A 13,646-nucleotide genomic window follows, 5' to 3' on the forward strand; every position below is an offset into this window, starting at 1 on the left:
ATCTAGATTCTATTTAGGTGTATGTAAAATAAAATCATAACACTTTGAGAAGGTCATAAACAATGTATTAAGACATAGGATAAAACAATGGCAGTAAGGCAACATAATAGCAGGGGCGATTCTAAGATGTATTTTTATGGGGGGCCAGAGCGGGGACCAAGCACCAGTAAGGGGTGGCCATGGGAAATCAGGAAATTGTATCACAAATAGCATTGACAATTGGCTTAAACTATGATGCATTTTACTGAAAAACTGTTTCAACTGTTAATTTGTATCTGTCCCTAATCTGTTCAAAAAATCTATTTGAAAATGAACACAGGGAAAATATTAAAGTTAGATACATGTGAACCTAAGTGGTAACCCACTGGTATTAAATATTAGGGCAATGCAACGGTAACAGAGTGACATTGAGAAACATATTTTTCACTTTAAAATGTATGTCAAACAAAAACCAATGATTACTACTTTTAACAATTCCTGCAGTTTTTTTTTTACAAAAGCACATTTATTTTAAGAACAGAGCCGATGCAAAGTTTGGTAACAGAATGATGCTTTGTGCTGTTTGTGCTGTCATTGCCCAAAGTTTTTTTTAAAGCCAGTGATTTGTCCCATCTCTCTTCCTCTCTTTAGACTTGGTCCCATTGTCATTCAATGTACAATAGTGCTATTCCAAAGCTTCCCTATGGATGAGCCTGGGAATGACTTCAATGGATCTCTTTGGAAGTGCGAGGCAGGGATGTAATGGATTGGTCCCATGGCCTGCCAGCTCCCTCTTCCCAGTATGTCCAGCTGTGGCAAATCTCCCCCACTCTCCGGAGAAGGTAAACAACAGCTCCCATCACTAAGTCACTAAATCCTTCCTAAACCAATGTATGATCATAACCAGTGGCCAAGTGCTATTTCCTCTCAAAGATGTGCATGGACACATAAGGACTTACCCCTCAGGATGTATTGTATGATTAAAGTATTCTCTATGGATATATCCCATAACAGCGGTCTTAAACTCCTGTTCCAGGAGCCACATTTGTATATCCAATTGCTAGTAGAACAAAAAAAACAACTGGTGACTACTCTCCCTCCAGGGGCAGGCTCTAACTCTCTGGCATGGGTCAAACTCTTCAAAAAGCCTGGAGGTGTTGGTGGTGGTGGGGGTCTGGGGAAGTCCTATCAGCCTGGGAGCATGTTGTCTCTGGCTCTCACCAAAGGCCTGCTGAACGAACCAGGCCAGAATAGCTGCTTCCTCAACAGTGCCGTACAGGTGAATGCTAAACCTTGTCAATATGCAGGTTTATGCAATAGTTTAAACATAGCTTATTTCCTATGCTTCCATATTTCCTATGCTTATTTCCTATGCTAAGTGGCAAGATTACTACTAAATTAAGATGTATCCATGTTTTTTTCATGTAGGACCTAGGTCTGCTTTTCATGTAGAACTTCATGTAGGACTAATACAGTAATAACATTTTATGTTACAGATATTGTTGGATTAATACACATATATATATGATTTGAATATGACCAGTGCAATGCTGTCATTTCACCTGAACAGGTGCTATGGCAGTTGGACATTTTCAGGAGGAGTTTGAGACAGCTTCCTGGTCATTTTTGTCTAGGGGATGCCTGCATTTTCTGCGCTTTAAAGGTTTGTATATAATATCATCATCACAATACATCACAATACCTAGTTTAATGACTTATTCAAGAGATCACAAGATGTCCAAGTTCACCATACCTATCATTAAAATGTAGAATAGTTATTTAGTTTCTATTTAAACAAAAATAGCCATTGATATTTGTAGATATTTTAAACCCACCCACTGGGAACACACTGGTTGAATCAATATTGTTTCCACGTCATTTCAATAAAATAACGTTTATCCAACATGAAATAGATGTTAAATTGACGTCTGTGCCTAGTGGGCAGTGTTCCAGACCTAGAATTAAGACTAATCCTGGACTGCATTGAACATTCTTTCTGGGTCCAGGAAACCGGCCCTTAGTGACTTGATAAATAAGGCAACTTACAGTGCTAAGTAATTCTCTACGATGCATTTTCCCCCTGCAGAGTATTTTCAGCCAGTTCCAGGAGAGCCGAGAGCGAGCGTTGCCTTCAGATAGCCTGCGCCACGCCCTTGCCGAAACCTTTAAGGACGAGCAACGCTTCCAACTAGGCCACATGGACGACGCTGCAGAGTGCTTTGTAAGTCAGAACTGTAGCGCTTTCTTTTTTAGCGATCGCAATGTCATATCAGCCTTTTTTATTGAACTAAAGTAGTTTCCCAAAACTCTCCTTTGGTACCTCTTAAATTTGCTAAATTCCAGTAACTTTCCCAAAAGTAATTTTGCAACCCTAACCCAGCCTACTGTATGTATTCCAGTACAAATACATCTGATTCAACTAGTCACTTAACCAGTTAAGTCAGCTGTGATAGTTCTGGAATAAATCAAATAAGTGGAAACGGCTGGGGGTACTTTAAGGAGAGGTTTGGGAAACACTGAGCTAAAGGAACAGAAGCTAGGAGGTCAGAGGGTATTTTCTGCTTAGCACAGACAAGGTTATACCTCCAACTGAGATATTTAAGGATTCTCCCAGAGCCGTCCAATGGCACCATCTTAGCTGAAGACCATAACAACCCTATTCAACCAAAAGGGAAGTCAGGAAGACGCAGGGTATGACAAGATTACATTTCTTCTATGCTGCAAAAAATAAGTTTCGAATTTTGAGCAGTTGAGTTTATTTTTGGTAAACTCAGTTAACATTGTTTCATTGATTACATAGTTGAAATGTGAATTATTGCACAGTACATTAATAGTTCACCACTGAATCAGGATTAAAGTACTTGTTTAATATTTCTGAATGCTTACTTTACATGTAAGCTTTTTCGGCTAACATTAGCATGGCCATTGATAGTCATTAAAATTCAACATAATATATCAGTGAACAATCATTTTAAATGGATAGTGCGAGATAAATTATTTAATATACACTGAGTGTACCAAACATTAGGAAAACCTGCTCTTTCCATGACATAGACTGACCAGGTGAAAACTATGATCCCTTATTGATGTCACCACTTCAATCAGTGTAGATAAAGGGGAGGAGACAGGTTAAAGAAGCCTTGAGACAATTGGGACATGGATTGTGTATGTATTTGCATTTGTTTTTATTAGGAATCCCCATTAGCTGTTGCAAAGGGGTCTTCCTGGGGTCCAAACACATTACAGCACTTACATTACACATAGATAAAACAGTACATCATATAACATTATACCACCACTACATATCTACAATACAAAATGTATAATACCACCATACAACAATATTACAATGTACGTGTGTGTGGAGTGCGTGTGCTAGTGCCTGTGTGCGTTTGCGTGTGTCTGTAGCTATGTGTGTGTGTGTCTCTTCACAGTACCCTCTGTTCCATAAGATGTTTTTTTATCTTTAAAAAAAAATCTGATTCTACTGCTTGCATCAGTTACCTGATGTGGAATATAGTTCCATGTAGTCATGGCTCTATGTAGTACTGTGCACCTCCCATAGTCTGTTCTGGGCTTGGGGATTGTGAAGACAGCTCTTGTGAGGTATGCATGGGTGTCCGAGCTTTGTGCTACTGTAGTAGTTTAAACAGCTCGGTGCATTCAGCTTGTCAACACCTCTTACAAAAACAAGTAGTGATGAAGTCAATCTCTCCTCCACTTTGAGCCATGAGAGATTGACATGCATATCATTAATGTTAGCTCCCCGTGTACATTTAAGGGCCAGCCGTGCTGCCCTGTTCTGAGCCAATTGTAATTTTCCCTCTTTGTGGCACCTGACCACACGACTGAACAGTAGTCCAGGTGCGACAAAACTATGGCCTGTAGGACCTGCCTTGTGGATAGTATTGTTTAGAAGGCAGAGCAACGCTTCATTATGGACAGATGTGTCCCATTCAGAGGGTGATTGGCCAAGACAAAAGATTGAAGTGCCTTTGAATGGTCTATGATAGTAGGTGCCAGGCGCACCGGTTTGAGTGTGTCAATAACTGCAACACTGCTAGGTTTTTCACGCTCAACAGTTTGCCGTGTGTATCAAGAATGGTCCACCACCCAAAGGACATCCAGCTAACTTGATACAACTGTGGATAGAATTGGAGTCAACATGGACCATCATCCCTGTGGAATGCTTTTGACACCTTATAGTCCATGCTCTGACGAATTGAGACATGGACTACAAAGTGCAACTCAATATTAGGAAGGTGTTCTTAACGTTTTGTACACTCAGTGTACACTGTTATGTTTTTACTCACAGATATGTGTATCAGGATAGTTTGGACTACATATGCTAAGGATGTAATGGAAAACTCTTAACAGTAACTGACTTCAGATGTCTGACCTCATTTTGTTTAATTCTTGGTGCACAAGGAGAACATTCTGGAGAGAATTCACCTGCACATAGTTTCTGACACAGCGACTGAGGCCTGCACATCCAAGTCCTGCATTACCCACCAGAAGTTTGCCATGACACTTTATGAACAGGTAATGTGATGTATTTATTCCACTGTTGATTGGGAAGAGGGAAAATGAGAGACATAGACTATTGGATAACACTCTACTTAAGGGATATAGGTATAATGCATTATGTTACGCTCATAATGCATTATAAGCCTTGCCATCAGTATTTATGAAGTGTTCATAATGTGTTATCATCTTATAATGAAACAGCTATTTTCAGCCATTTTCAGTTGATATATTTCCACATAAAAAGACGTAGCATTTTATACGTTCCTTTATAAAACATTTATAAGGACTTATACATGCTTGTAACAAGTAATAATACACGATAACTGCATGCCTTAAGTAAAGTGTTACCCAATAGTGACATACTCGCTAACAACAAAAATAATATAAAACCAAGTCAATTCAATATATCTTTATTGTCCCCGAAGGGCAATTCTTACGCCGCCTAAGAAAGACATACATGCATAAATAAAAGCATACACACAGCAAACATACACAGCTAATGGAAGATTTAAAAAAAGCATAAATTAGATTTTGTGAAATATACTGTATATAGATAACCCGAATGCCAATCTGATAAGGCCTATACACATATCATCGGATTTCCAATTTCAACTTTCTCTATAGTTATTCTGTTATTTTAATTTGACATGAAACTTGTTTTTCTCCCCCTGCAGTTTGTATGTCGTAGTTGTGGCGCCTCCTCGGACCCCCTTCCTTTCACAGAGCTTGTGCATTATGTCTCCACCACAGCCCTATGGTAAGTACTTCCTCTAAGAAACTTGTCAAACTGAACTGAATCTTTGCTCTAAGCCAAAATTGGATTCTCTGGTGAGATGGCGCTGCAGTGGATAGCTGCCGTCTTACGGGCTCCTAATATTTTGTGTTTTTTTACGCTGATCTTAACTTATTTCCACCATCATTTCCTGTGACCGAAAACAGCTTCTGGACATCAGAACAGCGATCACTAACCTCGATTTGGATGAAGATTTCTACTACAACGAGTCGGCAACTCTGGACATTATGCTTACCCCGAACCAGGCCCTGATCGCCGGGACTCGAAAGAGAAGAGGCGGTGAAAGAGAGGCAAGCGAGGCAGAGTCATGATTAGGCTATGTCAGCGAGCATCTAGAACGTCATTGCCCTCTGTTTTGTAGGCGAACGCACAATCACTAGAGAACAAACTGGACTAGCTCCGTTCGAGACTATCCTATCAATGGAACCTGAAGAACCGTAATATCCTATGTTTCTCGAAGTCGTGACTGAACAAGAACTTGGATAATATACACCTCGCTGGCTTTTCCATGCACCATCAAGATCGGACGGCAGCTTCGGGTAAGATGAGAGGGGGAGGGGTGTGTCTCTTTATTAACAACAGCTGGTGCTCAATCTCTAATGTTAAGAAAGTGTCAGATTTTTGCTCACCTGAGTTAGAATACCTCATGATAAGCTGCACACCATACTATTTACCAAGAGTGTTATCATCTAGATTTTTCATAGCTGTCTATTTACCACCACAAACTGATGCTGGCACTATGACCACACTCAACGAGGTGTATAGGGCCATAAGCAAACAAGAAAATGCTCATCCAGAGGGGGCACTTTTTGTTTTAACTCATTTTTACCATCATGTCACCCGTGCAACTAGAGGCAACACAACTCTAGATCAACTTTACTCTACACACAGTAATCCGTACAAGGCGTTTCCCTTCACCCTCCCTTTGGCAAATCTGACCATAACTCTATCCTCCTGATTCCTGCTTTCAATACGGAAGTGGTCTGATGAAGTGAATGCTAAGCTACAGAACTGTTTTGCTAGGACAGACTGGAATATCTTCCGGGATTCATCTGATAACATTGAGGAGTTTACCACATCAGTCACTGGCTTCATTAATTATTGCCTCGAAGACATCGTCCCCACAGTGGCCTGTACATATCCCAACCAGAAGCCATGGATTAAGGGCAACATCCTCACTGATCAAAAGGCTAGAGCTGCTGCTTTTCAAGGAGCAAGATACTAATCCGGACGCTTATAAGAAATCCCACTAAGACCTTCTAGGAGCCATCAAACAGGCAAAACGTCAATACTGGACTAATATCGAATCCTACTACGCTGGCCCTGACACTCGTCGAATGTAGCAAGGCTTGCAAATTATCACAGATTACAAAGGGAAACCCAGCCTCGAGCTGCCCAGTGACACAAGCCTAGCAGACAAGCTAAATGCCTTCTATGCACGCTGCTAGGCAAGCAACACTGAACCATGCATGAGAGCAGAAGTAGTTCTGGACAACTGTGTGATCTCACTCTCCGCAGCTGATGTGAGTAAAACCTTTAAACAGGTTAACATTTACAAGGTCGCGGGGCCAGATGGATTACCAGGATGCTTAGTCAGAGCATGTTCTGACCAGCTGGCTGGTGTTTTCACTGACATCAACCTCTCCCTGACCCAGTCTGTAATAAATTCATGTTTCAAGCAGACATATATTCCCTGTGCCCAAGAACGCCAAGGTAACCTGTCTAAATGGCTATCCCGCCGTAGCACTCACATCTGTAGCCATGAAATGCTTTGAAAGGCTGGTCATGGCTCATATCAACACCATCATCCCAGGCACCCTGGACCCAGCCCAATTCACATACCACCCCAACAAATCCACAGATGACGCAATCTTTATTGCATTCAACACTGCCCTCTCCCACCTGGAAAAGAGGAACATCTATTTGAGAATGCTATTTATTGACTGCAGCTCAGTGTTCAACACCTTAGTGCCCTCCAAGCTCATCACTAAGCTTAGGACCCTGGGACTGAACACCTTCCTCTGCAACTGGATCCTAGACTTCCTGACAGGCCTCTCCCAGGTGGTGAGGGTAGGCAACAACACATCTGCTACACCAACCCCTTAACCTCTATGGGCTAGGTGGGACGCTTGTAACGTAACAGCCACTTGCAGCCTGTGGCGCGATTTTCAAAACCTTAAAAATCCTATTACTTCAATTTCTCAAACATATGACTATTTTACAGCTATTTAAAGACAAGACTCTCGTTAATCTAACCACACTGTCCGATTTCAAAAAGGCTTTACAACGAAAGCAAAACATTAGATTATGTCAGCAGAGTACCAAGCCAGAAATAATCAGACACCCATTTTTCAAGCCAGCATATAATGTCACCAAAACCCAGAAGACAGCTAAATGCAGCACTCACCTTTGATGATCTTCATCAGATGACAACCCTAGGACATTATGTTATACAATACATGCATGTTTTGTTCAATCAAGTTCATATTTATATCAAAAACCAGCTTTTTACATTAGCATGTGACGTTCAGAACTAGCATACCCCCGCAAACTTCCGGGGAATTCGCTAACATTTTACTAAATTACTCACGATAAACGTTCACAAAAAGCATAACAATTATTTTAAGAATTATAGATACAGACCTCCTCTATGCACTCGATATGTCCGATTTTAAAATAGCTTTTGGTGAAAGCACATTTTGCAATATTCTAAGTACATAGCCCAGGCATCACGGGCTCGCTATTTAGACACCCGGCAAGTTTAGCACTCACCATAATCATATTTACTATTATAAAAGTTTGATTACCTTTTGTTGTCTTCGTCAGAATGCACACCCAGGACTGCTACTTCAATAACAAATGTTGGTTTGGTCCAAAATAATCCATCGTTATATCCGAATAGCGGCGTTTTGTTCGTGCGTTCCAGACACTATCCGAAATGGTAAAGAAGTGTCGCGCGCATGGCGCAATTCGTGACAATAAAATTCTAAATATTCCATTACCGTACTTCGAAGCATGTCAACCGCTGTTTAAAATCCATTTTTACGCCATTTTTCTCGTAGAAAAGCGATAATATTCCGACAGGGAATCTCCTTTTCGGCAAACAGAGGAAAAAATCCCAAAGGCGGGGGCGGTCGGGTCACGCGCATAAGCCCAGAGTCCCTTGATCGGCCACTTGAGAAAGGCGATAATGTGTTTCAGCCTGGGGCTGGAATGACGACATTCTGTTTTTTCCCGGGCTCTGAGCGCCTATGGACGACGTGGGAAGTGTCACGTTAGAGCAGAGATCCTTAGTAAAAGATAGAGATGGAAAAGAAGTTCAAGAAATGGTCAGACAGGCCACTTCCTGTAAAGGAATCTCTCAGGTTTTGACCTGCCATTTGAGTTCTGTTATACTCACAGACACCATTCAAACAGTTTTAGAAACTTTAGGGTCTTTTCTATCCATATGTAATAAGTATATGCATATTCTAGTTACTGGGTAGGAGTGGTAACCAGATTAAATCGGGTATGTTTTTTATCCAGCCTTGTCAATACTGCCCCCTAGCCCTAACAGGTTAACAAAGGCCCCCTCAAGGGTGAGTGCTTAGACCCCTGCTGCACTCCCTGTTCACCCACGATTGCGTTCAGTCCCCTGCTGTACTCGCTGTTCAACCACAACACCATGGTAGGTCTGATCACAGATGACGATGAGACCACCTATAGAGAGGAGGTCTGTGACCTGGCAGTGTGGTGACAGGACAACAACCTCTCCCTCAACATCAGCAAGACAAACGAGCTGATCGTGGACTACATGATCAGCTCATTTGAGAGCTGCAAGAGCTTCAAGTTCCTCGGTGTCCAAATCACTAAGGAATTAACTTGGTCCTTACACACCAACACAGTCCTCCCCCTCAGGAGGCTGAAAAGATTTAGCATGGGCCCTCAGATCCTCAAAAAGTTCTACAGCTGCACCATTGAGAGCATCTTCACTGGCTACATCACCGCTTTGTATGGCAACTGCTTGGAATCCGACCGCAAGGTGCTACGCATGGTATTGCCATCCAGGACGTCTATACCAGGCGATGTCAGAAGGCCCTACAAATTAACAAAAATTCCAACCACCCATAGACTTTTCTCTCTGCTACAGCACGGCAAGCGGTACCGATGCACCCAGTCTGTAACCAATAGGACCGTAAACAACTTTTACCCACAAGCCATAAGACCACTAAATAGTTAAACAAATAGCTACCCGGGCTATCTGCATTGACCCTCTTTGCACTAACTCTTCTAACTATTTTGACTCATCACATACGCTGCTGCTACTGTTTATAATATATCCTGATGCGTAGTCACTTTGTGGACACCTGCTCGTCAAACATCTCATTCCAAAATCATGGGCATTAATATGGAGTTGGTCCCCCCTACAGCCTCCACTCTTCTGGGAAGGCTTTCCACTAGATGGAACATTGCTGCGGGGACTTGCTTCCATTCAGCCACAAGAACATTAGTGAGGTCGGGCACTGACGTTGGGCGATTAGGTCTTACTTGCAGTCTGCATTCCAATTCATCCCAAAGGTGTTCGATGGAGTTGAGGTCAGGGTCAGTGCAGGCCAGTCAAGTTCTTCCTCACCGATCTCGACAAACCATTTCTGTATGGACCTCACTTTTTGCACGGGGGGTATTGTCATGCTGAAACAGGAAAGGGCCTTCCCAAAACTCTTGCCACAAAGTTGGAAGCACAGAATCGTCTAGATTAGAATGTCATTGTGTGCTGTAGCATTAAGATTTCCCTTCACTGGATCTAAGGGGCCTAGCCCAAATCATGAAAAACAGCCACAACCATTATTCCTCCTCCACCAAACTTTACAATTGACACCATGCATTGGGGCAGGTCGCATTTTCCTGGCGTTCGCCAAACCCAGATTTGTCCTTCGGACTTCCAGATGGTGAAGCATGATTCATCACTCCAAAGAACACATGTCCAATGCTCCAGAGTCCAATGACGGCGCGCTTTACACCATTCCAGCTGACGCTTGACATTGTGCATGGTGATCTTAGGCTTGTGTGCGGCTGCTCTGCCATGGAAACCCATTTCATGAAGCTCCCGACGAACAGTTGTGTGTAGTGAGTGTTGCAACCGAGGACAGACGATTTTTACGCGCTAGGCACTTCAGCACTCGGTGTTCCCGTTCTGTGAACTTGTGTGACCTAACACTTTGCTGCTGAGCTGTTGTTGCTCCTAGACATTTTTACTTCACAATAACAGAACCTACAGTTGACCGGGGCATCTCTAGCAGGGCAGAAATTTGACGAAGCGACTTGTTGGAAAGGTGACATCCTATGACGGTGCCATGTTGAAAGTCACTGAGCTCTTCAGTAAGGCCATTCTACTGCCAATGTTTGTCTATGGAGATTGCATGGCTGTGTGCACAACTTTATACACCTGTCAGCAACAGGTGTGGCTGAAATAGCAGAATACAGTAATTTGAAGGGGTGTTCACATACTTTTGTATATATAATGTATCTACTTCAATTACCTCGTACCCCTGCACTTCGACAGCCTCAATTTGTCAGGGCATGGACTACAAGGCGTCGAATGCGTTCCACAGGGATGCTGGCCTGGATATCCTTTGGGTGGTGAACCATTCTTGATACAGAAGGGAAACTATTGAGTGAGAAAAAACAGCAACGTTGCAGTTCTTGACCCACTCAAACGGATGCGCCTGGCAACTACTACCATACCACTTTCAAAGGCACTTAAATATTTTGTCTTGCCCATTCACTCTCTGAATGGCACACATATACAATCCATGTCTCAATTGTCTTATGGCTTAAAATCATTCTTTAACCTGTCTTCCCCCTTCATCTACACTGATTGAAGTGGATTTAACAGGTGATAGCAATAAGGGATCATAGCTTTCACCTGGGTTCACCTGGTCAGTCTATGTCATGAAAAGAGCAGGTGTTCCTAATGTTGTGTACACTCAGTGTCGAGCAAGTTATCCTTACTCATTGTGTATGTATTCCTTGTGTTATTTTTATTTTTTTTTCTCTGCATTGTTGGGAAAAACCTGTACGTAAGCATTTCACCTGTTGTTTTATGAAGCATGCGACAAATAACATTTGATTTGACTTGACAACATTTGATATTACAGTGCATAGGCATCATTCTATGATAACTATAAGGCAATAACCTATGTGAATGCCTTGTACCAGGTGTGTAAGCACAGCTAGTTATAGAATAGACCTACTGCTCTAGTAGGTCGTCCAACTAAACTTTTAGTTCCAAAGTACTCCAACTGCATAATGTGCTAGTGGAAGGTAAGACTTTACACTACAATGCTATTATAACTGTTTAACTTGTGTGTAAGTACAGTGTGTCAGTACAGTGTAGTAACTTTACAGTAACTGTACTGTACTTACAGAAATAATTACACAGTAATAAGGGCAGAAAGGCACTAATGTAAAGTGTGACCGTACTAGCCTGCTAAGGGTCACTACATACATTGTTCCTCTTCCACTTGCTGTTAGTTTTGGCTTATGTGATTTACAGTGCAGAAAGACACCCCTATTATCCCGCCCCCTCTGTGTCCCAGCCAACAGGTGGGCCACGTGCTGGGGAAGAACGACAGGCTTCGGTCGGACATGTTTGGGGAATTGCTGCAGGCGGCAAACACCATCGGTGACCTACGGAACTGTCCGGTATGTTGCTTGCTCATTTTCATTGTGAACCATAGTTTGAAGTCTAATATCCAATGTGATATATTTGTTTTTGATAGACATGTGGCCATGTTGTTATCTATGCAGCCATAAAGTTGGTACTGAACAATGTGACTGCAATGTGTCATTTAGAGGAACTCATCCCAGCTTCTAGCAGTACATGACTCCAATGGATTTTTTAATGTAATCTATGCCCAAAATAGTTCAAACCCATTGTATAGAAAAATGAAATCCAGAACTCCTTGTCCAATCAAATCACTTTGTTAGTCAATTACTGTTAGTCAGGTCATGTTGTGGAGGGTCATTGTGCTATCTGAACTGTGTGAAAGTCCCTTACTGAAGCAATGTTCAGTATGCTTATTTGTTTATACATCACTGTCATCTTCTGAATACGTAAAGGATCTAGCGATGAATGGATTCTACCAGCTATTCTATCAGTATCAAAAACATTCTGTGATATAAAATACAATGGGAAACATCTTCAGGGTAAATGCGACTCTGTAAATACTACAGTACAGTTTTATTGAACTGAACCCTTAAAGTATGACCATCAGAACAATATATTATAGCTACTGTACCTGCAGTATCCCAAAGCAAGTGAATGCAGATCCAGACATTATTTAATTCAAACCCGTATCGAGCTGACTTCTACTGTCTGTATTCTGCTGTGTGACATTATGATGGAACAGGCCTGAAGGAGAGGCTGCCAGACTAGTGTTAGGGATATAAATAGCAGTTAAGGCTTATCCACTGTTGCTCTCTCATCTCGATTGGCTAGCACTGGTCTACCACTTCAATGTGCGTCAGCTCTGGTGCAAGTGCTTTGTTCCGTTAACCCTTTCTACTGTGCCTGGATAAAAAAATCATATCACACAGGATTCTTAAAGCTAGATATTAAAGGTGTTTTTGTATTTTCTGTAATGAAAGTTGTTTTACATTTTTCATATTAACAACATTAAGAATAATTAACAACATGTAAATAATAATTATAAAGGATTAGTAAATAGTTTATTCATAATTTATTAATCATTACTCCATTTAAAATATGTTTAATGTAGGTCCTTAAAAAAACATTTTCTATTCATTAGTTAAGTCTTTTTGCATGGCCTCATCTAGTGTGGGCTATTTATACTTTAAAAATACTTAATAAATATTTTGAGTTACCAGTGTAATTTCTCACAAAAAGATGGCCATTGGTAGACATTCCAGCAGTATCTGATGCAACTGAAGGTCTCAAAATGGCCCCTAGAACATATCAATGGTTAAACAATAAGCACACAATACAGTATCTTTAAGAAAATATATAGACAATTTTATTCACAAAACTGTCAAATATCTGATGCCAAGACTTGAGAAAGTGTTGTAATGGGAATGTTTTGCTTATGTTGTCAACCTCGCGAACGCAAAAAATCATAAAACAGGGAGATGTAGCCTACACACAACAACCATTTTTCACTAGTGGATTTTTATTTATTCAATACTACTGATATATGATTGAGGTATAAATGTTACATGTATGATTTGCAGTTAGCAATGTTACATGTATAAACTTTAAATGCCTGCAGTGCCTCAGTCTTTTAACCGCAGACTATTTTCACACATGGCTTTGTTTGGCAGCACCTTTACATGCCTTTTTAAAGGCAGT

At 41.3% G+C, this 13,646-nt stretch overlaps 1 protein-coding gene across 2 annotated transcripts in view; it reads left to right on the forward strand.

The window, feature by feature from the left end:
* Positions 1–13,646, forward strand: part of usp53b (ubiquitin specific peptidase 53b) — a 49,579-nt gene that overhangs the window by 7,183 nt on the left and 28,750 nt on the right. For both annotated transcript variants that reach the window (XM_014195558.2, XM_014195559.2), the window contains exons 2-8: positions 631–821; positions 1,083–1,258; positions 1,550–1,642; positions 2,066–2,200; positions 4,408–4,521; positions 5,181–5,263; positions 11,878–11,983. In XM_014195558.2, the coding sequence (XP_014051033.2) occupies positions 755–821; positions 1,083–1,258; positions 1,550–1,642; positions 2,066–2,200; positions 4,408–4,521; positions 5,181–5,263; positions 11,878–11,983 (774 nt within the window). In that variant the 5' untranslated portion in view covers positions 631–754. The remainder of the gene's footprint in view (positions 1–630; positions 822–1,082; positions 1,259–1,549; positions 1,643–2,065; positions 2,201–4,407; positions 4,522–5,180; positions 5,264–11,877; positions 11,984–13,646) is intronic.

The sequence above is a fragment of the Salmo salar genome, chromosome ssa04 (genome assembly GCF_905237065.1).
Source record: "Salmo salar chromosome ssa04, Ssal_v3.1, whole genome shotgun sequence".
Lineage (NCBI taxonomy): Eukaryota > Metazoa > Chordata > Actinopteri > Salmoniformes > Salmonidae > Salmo > Salmo salar.